Raw genomic sequence first — 16137 nt, 5'->3', positions numbered from 1 at the left:
AGTATATTTCTATCTGTTCCCTTGTTATTGAGTTGAAATTAGTTTTTCGTAGCTAGCATGAAACTGTCCTCTGGTATTGGACTCTTCCCTCAATATTTGGATTTGTTCATTCATTGGAACAAAATATTGGACGAGGAGTACACTAAGTGATTCCAGAATCGTGTGGTTTTTTCCCCTAGAAGTTGTAAAAGTGGGCTTCGATTTGTGTGGAAATTTTAGTCAGTGGAATGTGCTGAAGCTCTAGGAAGCTTTACGCTGATGTGGGCTTGAATGTAACTGAGGGAAATGGCATGATTTTCCTTGTGTTCCAACAACAAGGGACAGATCATGGATGGGTCTACAACAAGTCCCACTGTGTAACAGAAGACCCATGGAGGTTTAGTAGGCCTCCTGTACCATGGGCATCGTATGTAATTACTGTATATTAAATGTATGAAAGAAGATAAAGAAAATGTGACATTGAGTCTTCCAATTACTTCTGTAATTTGGCCATTGAACCATACAGGCAAAACTTCCCTACATCTGAAAGGAAGACACACAGTACTGTGCAAAAAATCTTAGGCACATATAAAGAACTAGAGTGCTTAACAGTATTGTAGTAATTTTATGCATTGCACTATACTGTTGCCACAAGAAAAAATTCATGATATATTTGAATAATGATAAATTTGATTCTGATATGGGTCTCTGTTGTGGACTGAGAGGGGCAAGGGGCACAGACAAGAGAATCGTGTTTGGGAAGCGGGGAAGGGAGAGGGGAGGGAGTGGGAATTGCCAGAGAGACATCCTGCAAAGATCAGTAAACCAATTGTTTGAAATAAAATGACCTTGTTTGGTGTCTCAGGGCTGGGAGCATCTGCACCCGCGCCACCCTCCTGCATCCGGCACTCTTTCTCTGTCACCTGTCCCACGGTGCTCCACCCTCACCATTCATAACATTCTTTGCTTCCACCAGATTTACAAACTCTCTCTCCGCTCCATGTTAAAAAATATAGTACTGTACAAAAGTCTTTTAGGCACCCTAGCTATATGTATGTGCCTGCCTTTTGCAAGGTACTGTATCAGCAAAATATTTCCAAAAGTTTCCAAAAACAGGCTGTTCATAATTTACTCCAGGGGCAAACATTTCCCACTCAACTAAACTCAGGAACTGGGCTCTCTTTCTCTTTCTATCCTTGTTTGTCTAGAATCCATCCAGGTCATGCTCTCTTCTCGCTGCTGCCAACAAGAAGGAGGTACAGGAGCCTGAGGTCCCACACTATGTTCAGGAACAGTTATTACCCCTCAATCATCAGCTCCTGAACTAGAGTGGAGAACTTCACTCACTTCAACACTTCAAGACTCACTTTCAAGGACTCTGCAACTCTTGTTCTCAATGTTATTTTTTATTTATCTATTATTATTTTGTTTTTCTTTTTGTATTTTCACAATCTGTTGCCTTTTGTACATTGGTCGTTTATCTTTGTGTGTAGATTTTCATTAGTTCTATTGTGTTTCTTTGCACGTATTATGAATGCCCACAAGAAAATGAATCTCAGGGTTGTATGTGGCGCCATATATGTACTTTGATAATAAATCTACTTTGAACTTTGAGTGGGCAAAGATATGGTTGATGTCATACAGTGAGGGCAATTCTGACATCATAAAGAAAAGGCAGAGTATTAATCAAGTGATGACTGATTTGGAAATTCTGATGTACTAAAGGATCTGTGCTATCCTGAACACCAGTCACCAAAAGCAATCCGCAAATGCAGCGAGTAATTAAGGGGGCAAATGGTACGTTGTCCTTCATTTCAAGAGGTTTTGAGACCAGGAGCTGGGAAGTCATGCAACAATTATAAAAACGATCTGGCGTTTTCAAGACCATTTTGGTCCCTCTACCACACCAGGCAGACCATAAAGGTTCACTAGACTGATTCCCAATCCCTACAATGGCAGGACAGTCACACAAAGAGTGTTTAGGTCAATTAAACCTGCAATCACTATCGTTTTGAAGAACATGAAGGGACCTCATTGAAATATACATAATTCTGTCAGGATAAGACACGGAAGATATTTCCCATGGCTGAGCGGGAGTGGAGGGTGGGCTGGGGACATGTTCTAGAATGAAGGGTCAGTGTCTCAGAACACAGGTAAAACATTTGGACTGAGGTGAAAAATGTCTTCAAGATGAAGTCAAATAGAAATCCACCCCATATCTATTGTTCAGACTGGGAGTTCAAATAAAGACCAAGATAGAGATCAAGTATCTTGCTAGAAAAGGACATGGATAGTGTAGAAGTAAGGAAGAAAGACAGAATTAAACTACAGGTTAGCATGATCTCCAAGAATGGAGGAAGGTACTCTGGGAACTGAATGGCCAACTCCAACTAGAAAATCAACTGAAAATGTCTTACTTCTGTTGAGCGTGGAAGTACTTGATGAGGCTTTGGATTAGGTCAGGACCTTCTCGAATCTTTATTTCGCTCACCTTGAGAAGATACTGTATAACAAAGAACGTACAGTCAGTTCACATTCTCAGGAATGGCATGCACTCTCTTTCTCTCTCGTGTCTAATTAAGGGAGCTTTTGAATTAAGACTAGACAGATAACATGAAGTTACAAATGACAGTATTTGCAATTTTGCAGGGTACAAAAGATGATTTCCGCCAATCCACTAATAGATAGATCGTAAATGCCTCAGTATTAGAGACATTGGTCTAGAAAGGGACAGTCAACATTGATTTCCTTATCATTCCATTAGATTGGAAATATTTTGCAGACATATTATTGGTACCATTTTCAGTGCCTGGAAATATCTGCCATGGATAGTCTAGTTCTCCGACACATGTAGGAGGGCAGGGATCTCTCCTACCCAACAAACTACAAGTCTGTCTTGTGCAGAGCACATCTTTTACATGCCCGGCACCAGAATCTTAAAAAATACAGTATTCTGAGTTCTCACAGAAAGAAATCAGTGGGTGGACAAAGGAAATAATTGAAAGGACATACTCTAAGCTATCTTCAAAAACATTTCAACCATCCTTACTGACTCCTAGAAATCTCTGGCCCATGACCACTCAGAGTTAAAAAGCATTTGAGAATATTGACAGAGTGCATGGCAAATGCACCAAAGCTTTGGGCAAGTGGTCCTAGAGGCACAAACTATCCATCCACCCTGCCATCAGGCACACCTCCTGCTCCATTTGTGGAAAAATCTCACTGGCAAAATCATCCACCTCAGAACCAACAAAACCAGAATGGAAGTCATGCTCAAGCCCAAGGAACGGCCCAAGAAGAAGTTGCTGAGTGGAAAGGGAAATTGACAACTCATCTGGTACCTAATAATATACAAAAAGATCTAAGAAATTCAGCAATCAATGAATTAATTTCTAGTGCACAACTTCTCTGTTCTGTAGGCAAATGATGCAGTCACTCAATGCTGTAGATTTTGAGAGGTTTTCCACAATCTCACAGTGTCTCAAAAGTACTGTGCTGCCAATTGAGTGCCTTTGAAAATGTAGTCACGACTGGATTGTAGCAAGTATCAATCAGAAGATCTCCAGATTATTTCCTTAGGTACTGCTAACTATAGGCAAACATTGGCCAAGAAAATGATCAGCTGTTCATCAGGAAAACCTCCAAAAGGCCACAAACCTATTGTAGGGTTTGGAGGCTTGCATACTTCAATGACCCAGAGGACTATGTTGGCTAATGTCAGTGCTTTATGCTTTGGCTGTTGGTAGGATCACCCTTGCCAAAAAGATTAAAGGGTAGAGGCCTGATTAAGACTGGTCCACCAGTTTCCTATGTTCAGGGGTTGAGCTCGGGGCCAACAACATAAAAAAATTGTTATAGAAACAGCAATGCAGAATCCTCCAAATCTGTCTGCATAGGTATTTGGCCAAGGTCAGAGAGAGATGGAGGATCTTCATTTCTGCCCTGAACACCATTGGCATAACGGGAAGGCTAGCACTGAAAGAGTTACCTTTTGGGGAAGATAAACCAAGGTTAGAAGAAGCACTGCAAAAAAAAAAAAATGCTGTGATAAATCTCTTGGGCCAAACAGCCCATTTCTGTCTCTATTTTATGCAATGAGAGCCAAAATAGAGAAAATATATGCGCTCTTTTCCTCAGTTATTTGTAATTTGCTAATGTTTAATAAATGCTTAAATCCGATGCAACTGAGAGAGAGTTTGAAAATGTAATGCTTTCTATTAGGGTTACCTAATAGAAAGTTAGCTATTAAGGTAATAGCATGTATGGGCATTAGTAACAACACAGTAAATATGGTGTGCAGGAGGCTTACATCTGGAGAATTAAACATACAAGAACTAACATAACATTCCCAGTGCAGTACTGTGGGAGTGCTGTTTCATTAATAATAAAGCAGTTAAGGATGTACTTTAGTGACGGAGGTGCTCATCATCTTTGGAGTTAAATATACTGTGAAGCAGGGATGTATGGATATTATAAGTATACAATGTGGAGATATTTTAATCTTGCCCCCACCCCACCCCCTTACAAGTTCAGAGACACAATTTTTAAGTGAAATATGCTGCAACTTGCCTCGCACATCTGGAGTTGGAACATCTTTCTCTCTTTCTCCAACTCCTCAGCAATTTCTGCAGGACTTATTTCTGAACGGTTTAGTCCAAACTGCTTGGCGCGGTCTTTCTTCTCCTTTTCAATCTTGTTCCTAATAGTCAAAGGCAACACAAGGAGTTCATCCAGTTGCTTGAACAGATTTTGAAGACAAGTGCACACACACAGCTGGTCTTGCCTTTACAGTCATTGCAAGACCACCAGGGTTTCTGCTGTGACCTCAATATGAACAAGACCAAAGAGGTGATCGTGGACTTTAGGAATGTGCGGGCAGACAATTCGTCACTGCACATTCGAAGCTCCTCCATGTAGAGAGATAGGAGCACTAAGTTTCTGGAAGTGCACATAATGGCCAGTCTCATCTGGTCCCTCAACGCCACCTCATTGGTCAAGAAAGCCAGCATTGTCTCCACTTCCTAAGGAGATTGAGGGCCTCTCCCCCATTTTAAACATTTTTTACAGGAGCACCATCAGAGAGTCCTGAGCATCTGCATCACCACTGGGATTGCAAGGCATCTGACCACAGGTCCCTACAACTGCTGAGAGAATCATCAGGGTCTCTCTCTTCCACCCATCAGAGGTATTTTTCAAGAGAGCTATGTACTCAGTGCCCTTAGCATTGTCAAGGTTATCTCCCATCCGTCCAACTATCTTCTTGACCCCCTACCATTAGGCAGGAGGTCCCATAGCATTAGAACAGGATGACAAAGAGCTTCTTCCCCCAGTCTACTGAACTCCCCGTTACCAAGAGCTTTGCCCACCCCCCCCCCACCCCCAGTCTACTGAACTCACTGTTACCACCAAGGTCTCATTATGCATAAAGCACCAATTGCATTATACTGGTTTCTTTTAAACTTGTGTCATAAATGCACCTGATTATTTGTGGTAATATTACTTTATGTGCTATGTGTGTGAGTTATATGTACTCTGGCGTGAACCTTGGTTCAGGGGAACGTTGTTTCATTTGGTGTTATACATGTAGATGGCTGAATGTCAATATATTGAACTTGAACTTGATGTTATGGCCCTCAACTACAAACAGCTCCTGACAAAGATCAAACTGAGCACAAATCAGCCTCCAAACTAAAGAGGAGAGATCTACACAAAAACATCTCTTCACTTTCAGATACACTTCAACTGAGTGATTTTAATAATCTGGAATGATCCAGAAATGGGAAGGCTAAAGGATGACCAGATGCTGAGAAGGAATTCAATATTGTGGACATGGGGAAGATGGTTACAGGTAAACACAACCAGGATTTGGGGCCACAAATGAGAGTCACAAATAAATCCAGTAAGGATTCAGGAATGTAGAACTCCAAACCAATGCTTTTAAGAGAATTCCCAATAAACATGAGTGAAACAAGTTCACAAGGTATTAAACCAAGATGAAGTGACGAAGGTGAGAAGATGCCTAAATTCCAGGAGAGTCCGCCCAGACTTAATTTTTTATTTATTAAGAGATGCATCGCTGTACAGGCCCTTTGAGCCACAACGTCCAGCAACTCACGGATTTAACCCCAAGCCAATCACAGGACAATTTACAATCACCAATTAACCTATTAACTGGTGTGTCTTTGGACTGTGGGAGGGAACTGGAGCCCGGAGAAAACCCATACATTTCATGGGGAGGACGTACAGACTCTTCATACTGGGGTTGAACCCTAAACTCTGACGTCCCCGAGCTGTGATAGCATCGCACTGACCACCACTCTACTGTGATGCCCACCTATTTCAATAATAAACAAAGAATCTGAGAAAACTATATCAATTTTCTGTACTTTATCAACCCCTCTCTTTGCTCTCACTCTGCCAGAGAATGAGACCGGCTCTTCAGCTCCAGTGATACTGACAGGGAAAGTACATGCAGGTAAAATGGAGGAAGGTGAACACAAAGACAAAGAATTTAAAAAGAAAATCAGAAGAATTGTTAGCAGAACTAGTTAGTGTGTTTGAAGGTCATGAGCGAATGGAGCTTTTCTTTGGCTGAGCAATAACTTAGATGATTCAATTTTATAGGAAGAGCAAGTTTTCTCCTAAAACATACCAATCAAGCTTAGAGATGATGCAAGCAAGAGCTGGCTGTCGAATTAAGAATTAGTCATCTGTTTATGTTGACATCAAAGGACAAGAATCTCCCACACTTTTAGACAAACGTATCCCATTCTTGTGAACCTTATAAGGAAAAACTCAAAAAATGAAGAGCAGGAACTAGAAAGAGTGAAATGTTTGCTTTAACCAAACATAGCACAGAAGTGAGAAATCTCAGAGAACTATGACAGAGTTGGATGCAGGAAGAATGTGGAAACTTTTAATGCTAATGACTGGATGACTTGGGGGTGGGGGAGCGCTGTGGGGTGGATAGCACAATGGCTTAGGGAGGAAAGAGGAGTGATAAAGAAATGTGTAACAGTCAGCTAAGTACTAAGATACTCTTTTTTCCTTCCTTTACTTATTTCTCAGAATTCTAATTTTCAATACACACCAATTTAAAGATTTTGCTATGCCTAAAATGTGGGTCAGAAGGTTTGGGATTAAAATCCCTCCCCATACTGTTGAGTACATGGTCCAGGATGCACTACAAGTGAGATAGAGACAGAACTGCATAATCTGTTACAGCTTGTCACTTCAACCTCCCTCCCCTTACCTCTCTCAGTTATTACCTGCCAGCTTGTACTCCTCACCCTCCCCACAATGTTTTAATCTGGCTTCTGCCCCCTTCCTCTCCACTCTCAATGAACGATCTTGGCCCAAGATGTCAACTGTTTATTACCCTCCATAGATGCTGCCTGACCCGCTGAGTTCCTCCAGTGTGTGTTGCTCTGGATTTCCAGCATCTGATGAGTCTCTTGTGTTTATAATTTATTGCTGTATAGGTGTTACTTTATTCCAGTTCAATACTGAGAATAGGAGCTCTTCGCTGCCTCCATTGGTCAGGATGTTGCATCCTAAACTGTCTAGACTCGCAGGCCTTTGCAGTACAATATGGAGAGCAAACAGTTGCTCATGTACTAAGACCCCACCCTCCATGCATCAGATAAACCCAAAGGAACAACAGAAACTGACACCAGAGAGGTTGCAGGAATTGCCACTCAGCATTGAACTCAATGTAGGACTGCCTTAGGATCAACTCAGGGATTCCCCCCCCCCTCGGGTTTACTCCCGATGCCTTCCCTATGAGTGGGTATAACTGCAAGGCAGCGGAGGTTTGAGATCAGAGTTTTCCTTCTCCTAGTTGAGCTGCCAACCACGGCTAATGAGCCCCATCTGCCCAAAGTGACTGGTTTTAAGGCGCAGTAACCTGCCTTTATCCCCTCTCCTGCCAGTAGAAACGGTTCTGCCAGGCTTAGCAGTAAAGCCATACATGAAGGCCACAGCAGCTGAACTTGGTTGTCAGAGATTATTTGAGACACATGTCATTGGGAGCATTTAATTGGTAGTGGGAGCTTGTCCCCACTACCAACCCCAGCTATAACAACCTTAAGGTGAACATAGATCCCATGCTAATTATTATTCTTGCTCTTTGTCTCACTATTTTGCTCTCTTACCTCTCCACTATGCTCGCTATATAAATCACTATTTTCCTCTCTTTTTGCACTTCTTATTTTTCTATTTCTTATTGTAATTTATAGCATTTCTTTATGTATGTGTTGCACTATACTGCTGCCACAAAATCCTGGACTTCCGGACAGATCGCCAACAGGTGGTAAGAGTGGGCTCCCTCACCTCCACCCCTCTGACTCTCAATACAGGAGCTCCTCAAGGCTGCGTACTAAGTCCTTTCCTTAACGCGCTGCATATCCATGACTGTGTCACCACCCACAGCACTAATCTGCTATATAAATTTGCCGACAACACTACATAGATTGGCCTAATCTCAAACAATAATGTGGTGGCATACAGGGAAGAAGTCTTCTCTCTGACACAGTGGTTTAGAGAAAACAACCTCTCCCTCAATGCGGCAAAAACAAAGGAGCTGGTTGTGGATTACAGGAGGAATGGAGACGAGCTAACCCTTATTGACATCAGTGGATCTGGGGTCAAGAGGGTAAACAGCTTCAAGTTCCTCGGCATCCACATCACCGAGGACCTCACGAGGTCTGTACCAGCTGTGTGGAGAAAGAGGTATAACAGTGTCTCTTTCACCTCAGACAGTTGAGGAAGTTTGGTATGGGCTCCCAAATCCTAAGAACTTTCTCCAGGGGCACTGACTGGCTGCATCACTACCTGGTATGGGCACTGTACCTCCCTTAATTGCAGGACTCTGCAGAGAGTGGTGCAGACAGCCCAGCGCATCTGTAGTTGTGAACTTCCCATGATTCAGGACATTTACAAGGACAGGTGTGTAAAAAGGGCCTGTAGGATCATTGGGGACCCAAACCATCCCAACCACAATCTATTCCAGCTGCTAACATCTGGGAAGCGGTACCACAGCATAAAAGCCAGGACCAACAGGCTCCGGGACAGCTTCTTCCACCAGCCCATCAGACTGATTAACTCACACTGATTTGAGTGTATTTCTATGCTACAATGAATGTTCTATTTATTATTAGTTATTATGAAGTATTTTGATTGCAAGTAACATAAAGATTTTTACTCCTCATGTATGTGAAGGATGTAAAAAAAATAAAGTCAATTCAATTCACAACATGGGGACAAACCAAGATAGGTCTTACACAGTGGATGACAGGGCACTGAGGAGTGTGGTAGAACAAAGGGATCTGGGAATTACAAGTCAATAATTCATTGAAAGTGGCATCATAGATAGAAAGGGTCATTGAGAAAGCTTCTGGCATATTGAAGCAACACACACAATGCTGGTGGAACACAGCAGGCCAGGCAGCATCTATAAGGAGAAGCACTGTCGACGTTTCGGGCCGAGATCCTTCGTCAGGACTAGCTGAAAGGAAAGATACTAAGAGATTTGAAAGTGGGGGGGGGGGGAGGGGGAAATGCAAAACGATAGGAGAAGACCGGAGGGGGTGGGGTGAAGCTAAGAGCTGGAGAAGGGAAAGGATCATGGGACAGGAGGCCTAGAGAGAAAGAAAGGGGGAGGGGAGCACCAGAGGGAGATAGAGAACAGGCAGAGTGATGGGCAGAGAGAGGAAAAAAAAAAGAGGAGGGGGGAGAAAAACTAAATATATCAGGGATGGGGTAAGAAGGGGAGGAGGAGTATAAACGGAAGCTAGAGAAGTTAAAGTTCATGCCATCAGGTTGGAGGCTACCCAGCCATTATATAAGGTGTTGTTCCTCCAACCTGAGTGCGGCTTCATCTTGACAGTAAAGGAGGCCATGGATAGACATATCAGAATGGGAATGGGATGAGGAATTAAAATGTGTGGACACTGGGAGATCCTACTTTTTCTGGCGGACAGAGCGTAGGTGTTCACCTTTCCAGCTCTCAGCTTCACCCCACCTCCTCCAGCCTTCTCCTATCGTTTCGCATTTCCCCTTCCCCATCCTACTTTCAAATCTCTTACTATTTTTCCTTTCAGTTAGTCCTGCCGAAGGGTCTCAGCCTGAAACGTTGACAGTGCTTCTCCCTATACATGCCACCTGGCCTGCTGTGTTCCACCAGCATTTTGTGTGTGTTGCTTGAATTTCTAGCATTGCAGATTTCCTCGTTCTGGCACATTGGCCTTCATACATCAAAGTACTGATTACAGGAGATAGGATGTTATGTTGAAGTTGTATACGACATTGGCAAGCCCTAATTTAGAGTAAGGTTGAAAGAGTTTGGAGAAAATTTATAAGGATGTTCTCCGGTCTGGAAGACCTGAGTTACAATGAAAAATTAAATAGATTAGGACTTTATTCCTTGGAACATAGAAGAGTGAAAGGAGATTTGATAAAGGTATACTAAATTATGAGGGATATAGATAAGGTAAATGCAAGCAGATTTTTTCCACTGAGGTTAGGTGGGCCTATAACTAGAGGTCAATGGTTAAGGGTGAATGGTGAAAAGTTTAAGGGGAACATGAAGAGAATCTTCTTCACTGAGAGGGTGGTGAGAGGGTGGAATGAGCTGCCAGCACAAGTGGTGCATACAAGCTCAATTTCAATGTTGAGGAGAAGTTTGGCTAGGTACATGGATGGCAGGGGTACGAAGGGCTATGTTCCTGGTACAAGTCAATGGGAAGAGGCAGTTGAAATGGTCCAGTACAGACTAGACGGACTGAAGGGCCTGTTTCTCTGCTGTACTTTTCTATGACTCTATACATCAGTGATAATAAACCTGAGTCTATTAGGAGAGGTAGGGTATTCTAGTCACTATTTATTCCTCAATTAACATCACTGAAGTAAATAGATTATCTAGTTATTGTAATCCAACTTTTCTTGTAACATTTTAGATGCTGTTATTATAGCAGTTATAGTTGACTGAAAAGCCCTCATGGTCTCTGGGAAGTTATACTGGCTTTGCCTGTTTGCCAGATTATGCTGCTCCTGTATAATAGATTGGCTTGTTTCCATGTTGGGAATTTGTACAATATCAAAATCAAGGAATTTGTACAATAAACAAAAGAAATACCAGAAAAACTGAAATATCAAACCAGCTTTCTTCTTTGCTTTTTCTGAAATAAATATGCTGAACAGACTCTTTTAAATCAGTTTGAGATATTTAATAACAGTTTTTCAATGGTTCTCAGTTCAATTAATGTGGCTCTTCATGAGGGGCAGAAAGTTAAAATGGAAAAAGAAGGTATTGAATGATCCCAGCTTAAACTGGCAGATTAATTTACGGCATGCAGTACAATAACATTTAACATAGAACATATCCTAAAGATGTGAAGTGAGGATGAGGTGCACTAACATCATCTCACAAGCCCAGAACAAAAAGGTGACTCCCCCAGAAAATACCAACAGAAACCAACAATGGAAATTATTCCCAATGGAATATCCTCAGAAAATGAAGGAAAGCTTTATGCTGAAGTATGGAAGGTAGACTTTCTTGCCAGTAACTGAGGTTATACAAATTGGACATTCCAGTGAAAGAACAGATGAAACTTTGAATCATTCAGGATGGTGTTTGCTACATGCGGCTGCTTCATGTCCCAATTTCAACCCAAGCTCCCTAAAGTTTCCCAAAAAAATTACCATGAGCATCACAGTAGTGTAGCATTTAGCACTAAGCTATTACAGCGCAGGGCATTCCAGAGTTTGGTGTTCAATTCCGGCACTGTCCTGTAAAGAGTCTCTGTACATCCTCCCTGTGAATGTGCAGGATTTCCACGGGTGCTTTGGTTTTCTCCCACAGTCCAAAGATGTACTGGGTAGGTTCATTAGTCATTGTAACTTGTCCTGTGGTTAGGTTAGGGTTAATCAGGATCCTTGGGGCAGCACAGTTGGAGAGGCTAATTCTCTACAGATAGATGGATAGATAAACAGATAGACAATTATGTGAACTTATTATTAAAGTCTCAAGTTTTCTAATTATATTTCCTTTACAAAACCAACTGATACACAAACTAGCAATTCCACCTCAGGAGAAACTAGTCCTATCACAGACAAATACCTGCTTGGCATTTTTTCAAACCACTCCAAATCACACAGTTCACACAGAAAACTCTTAAAGTAATTTAAGTGAAGTTGTCCACATGAGAGTCAGCTTGCTATTTGACATTGCTGAGAATGAATAACCAGCTGAAACTAATGTCAACAGAACTCCCAGAGAGTGCAGAGGAAGTTTATTACAATACTAAATAGGAATGATTTTTTAGTTATATGGAAAGACAACATCAGCCACAATCCCTCTCGCTAGACAAACTTTAAAAGAGATCATTACATGGAGGTTTTCAAAATCTGGAAGGGTTTTGACAAGCAAAACAGGAAGATACTTGTAGATGAAACGTCAGTGACCCAGTGGCATGGATTTAGCATGAAGCAATCAAATGTGGTTGGTCCTAGCTCATGCTTCTGTGTTTCGGGCCCAACCACATTCAGCTGATCATCAGAAATGGGATGTTCACTGTTCCATTTAATGCAATGAAGCAAGTTGTGCTAACACACAGCAAGGCATGGACAATATTCAATTTTAGGTTGGTTAATTGGCAAAAAAAAAACACATGGTAAGTAATGACCATCTCCAAAAGGAGTTATACTATTCACAATTAACCAGGGTTAATTGAAGGGCTAAAGTGTGTGTACTTCAATGCAAGAAGCATCAGGAACAAAGGTGATGAACTGAGAGCTTGGGATACATACATGGAATTACGATGTAGTGGCCATTACGGAGACTTGGCTGACACCAGGGCAGGAATGGATTCTCAGTATTCCTGAATTTCAGTGCCTTAAGAGGGATTGAGGGGGGAGGGGAGGAGGAGTGGCATTACTGGTCAGGGATACTATTACAGCTACAGAAAGGGTGGGCAATGTAGCAGGATCCTCTTTTGAGTCAGTATGGGTGGAAGTTAGGAACAGGAAGGGAGCAGTTACTCTACTGGGGGTATTCTATAGGCCTTCTGGTAGCAGCAGAGGTACCGAGGAGCAGATTGGGAGGCAGATTTTAGAAAGGTGCAAAAATAACAGGGTTGTTATCATAGGTGACTTTATCTTCCCTAATATTGATTGGCACTTGATTAGTTCCAAGGGTTTAGATGGGGCAGAGTTTGTTAAGTGTGTCCAGGACGGATTCCTGTCACAGTATGTAGACAGGCCGACTAGGGGGAATGCCATACTAGATCTAGTATTAGGTAGCAAACCGGGTCAGGTCACAGATCTGTCAGTGGGTGAGCATCTGGGGGACAGTGATCACTGCTCCCTGACCTTTAAAATTATCATGGAAAAGGATAGAATCAGAGAGTACAGGAAAATTTTTAATTGGGGAAGGCCAAATTATGAGGCTATAAGGCTAGAACTTGCAGGTGTGAATTGGGATGATGTTTTTGCAGGGAAATGTACTATGGACAAGTGGTCGATGTTTAAGGATCTCTTGCAGGATGTTAGGGATAAATTTGTCCTGGTGAGGAAGATAAAGAATGGTAGGGTGGAGGAACCATGGGTGACAAGTGAAGTGGAAAATCTAGTCAGGTGGAAGAAGGCAGCATACATGAAGTTTAGGAAGCAGGGATCAGATGGGTCTATTGAGGAATATAGGGTAGAAAGAAAGGAGCTTAAGAAGGGGCTGAGAAGAGCAAGAAGGGGGCATGAGAAGGCCTTGGCGAGTAGGGTAAAGGAAAACCCCAAGGCATTCTTCAATTATGTGAAAAAAAATGGATGACAGGAGTGAAGGTAGGACCGATTAGAGATAAAAGTAGGAAGATGTGCCTGGAGGCTGTGGAAGTGAGCGAGGTCCTCAATGAATACTTCTCTTCGGTATTCACCACTGAGAGGGAACTTGATGACGGTGAGGACAATATGAGTGAGGTTGATGTTCTGGAGCATGTTGTTATTAAGGGAGAGGAGGTGTTGGAGTTGTTAAAATACATTAGGACAGATAATTCCCCGGGGCCTGATGGAATATTCCCCAGGCTGCTCCACGAGGTGAGGGAACAGATTGCTGAACCCCTGGCTAGGATCTTTATGTCCTCGTTGTCCACGGGAATGGTACTGGAAGATTGGAGGGAGGCGAATGTTGTCCCTTGTTCAAAAAAGGTAGTAGGGATAGTCCAGGTAATTATAGACCAATGACCCTTACGTCTGTGATGGGAAAGCTGTTGGAAAGATTCTTAGAGATAGGATCTATGGGCATATAGAAAATCATGGTTTGATCAGGGACAGTCAGCATGGCTTTGTGAAGGGCAGATCGTGTCTAACAAGCCTGATAGAGTTCTTTGAGGAGGTGACCAGGCATATAGATGAGGGTAGTGCAGTGGATGTGATCTACATGGACTTTAGTAAGGCACTCGACAAGGTTCCAGAAAGTCAGAAGGCATGGGATCCAGGGAAGTTTGGCCAGATGGATTCAGAAATGGCTTGCTTGCAGAAGGCAGAGGGTTGTGGTGGAGGGAATACATTCAGATTGGAGGGTTGTGACTAGTGGTGTCCCACAAGGATCTGTTCTGGGACCTCTACTTTTTGTGATTTTTATTAACGACCTGGATGTGGGTGTAGTAGGGTGGTTTGGCAAGTTTGCAGACGACACAAAGGTTTGTGGTGTTGTAGATAGTGTAGAGGATTGTCGAAGATTGCAGAGAGACATTGATAGGATGCAGAAGTGGGCTGAGAAGTGGCAGATGGAGTTCAACCCAGAGAAGTGTGAGGTGGTACACTTTGGAAAGACAAACTCAAGGCAGAGTACAAAGTAAATGGCAGGAAACTTGGTAGTGTGGAGGAGCAGAGGGATCTGGGGGTACATGTCCACAGATCCCTGAAAGTTGCCTCACATGTAGATAGGGTAGTTAAGAAAGCTTATGGGGTGTTAGCTTTCATAAGTCAAGGGACAGAGTTTGAGAGACACGATGTAATGATGCAGCTCTATAAAACTCTAGTTAGGCCACACTTGGAGTACTGTGTCCAGTTCTGGTTGCCTCACTATAGGAAGGATGTGGAAGCATTGGAAAGGGTACAGAGGAGATTTACCAGGATGCTGCCTGGTTTAGAGAGTATGCATTATGATCAGAGATTAAGGGAGCGAGGGCTTTACCCTTTGGAGAGAAGGAGGATGAGAGGAGACATGATAGAGGTATACAAGATATTAAGAGGAATAGACAGAGTGGACAGCCAGCGCCTCTTCCCCAGGGCACCACTGCTCAGTACAAGAGGACATGGCTTTAAGGTAAGGGGAGGGAAGTTCAAGGGAGATATTAGAGGAAGGTTTTTTATTCAGAGAGTGGTTTGTGTGTGGTATGCACTGCCTGAGTCAGTGGTGGAGGCAGATACACTAGTGAAGTTTAAGGGACCACTAGACAGGTATATGGAGGAATTTAAGGTGGGGGGTTATATGGGAGACAGGGTTTGAGGGTCGGCACAACATTGTGGGCCAAAGGGCCTGTAAAGTGCTGTACTATTCTATGTTCTATGTTCTACAAACATACATCATCACCAAAGTTTCAGCTGTGGAGGGAGGTCCTGCAAGGAAAAGGAACCAGAAACTTCTCCCAATTTAAGCCTGAAATGCTTATTCCTTTCCACAGATGCTGCCTGACCTGCTGAGTTCCTCCAGCATTTTGTGTTTGTTATTCTCAACCCAAAAATTAAAATGACATAAAATGACAGGGCATGGGGACTGGGTATTTACGCCAGCCATTCACCTCCTGATTCTATTGTCAAACAATGAACAAGGTGTGTATTTGAAGGAAACTGAGTACTCTCTTCTTATCAGGATGAATTTCTCCAAAAACAAAAAAAAATCATGGTAATAAGTCCACACAGCCAAATATTCACCCTAGACTTCTGCAAAATCATGGCTACAGAGCCGACCTTCAACAAGAAGCACTTCAACAACACATTAATGTTTCTTCAACATCATTTCCCCAAACCACAATGACCACTGCTCAAAGCAGGTGTTTCCAATCTAGAGGGCATGGATCCCTTTACTAATGACTGGGGTCCATGGCATAAAAAACATTGGGAACTGGCTTAGAGAAAATGCACTGGGAAGCACAACCTTGTGAA

The 16137-nt window shown here is 42.6% G+C and overlaps 1 protein-coding gene across 2 annotated transcripts in view; it reads right to left on the bottom strand.

Moving 5' to 3' along the window:
• The window catches only part of LOC132383594 (arf-GAP with SH3 domain, ANK repeat and PH domain-containing protein 2-like), a 121141-nt gene that overhangs the window by 50090 nt on the left and 54914 nt on the right, over positions 1-16137 (bottom strand). For both annotated transcript variants that reach the window (XM_059954757.1, XM_059954756.1), the window contains exons 6-7: positions 4549-4678; positions 2397-2482 (exon numbers count right to left, since the gene is read on the bottom strand). In XM_059954757.1, coding sequence (XP_059810740.1) covers positions 2397-2482; positions 4549-4678 — 216 coding nt within the window. The remainder of the gene's footprint in view (positions 1-2396; positions 2483-4548; positions 4679-16137) is intronic.

Source organism: Hypanus sabinus, chromosome 30 (assembly GCF_030144855.1).
Source record: "Hypanus sabinus isolate sHypSab1 chromosome 30, sHypSab1.hap1, whole genome shotgun sequence".
NCBI lineage: Eukaryota > Metazoa > Chordata > Chondrichthyes > Myliobatiformes > Dasyatidae > Hypanus > Hypanus sabinus.
Note: the sequence above shows the minus strand (reverse complement) of the source record. Positions and strands in the feature narration are given on the sequence as shown.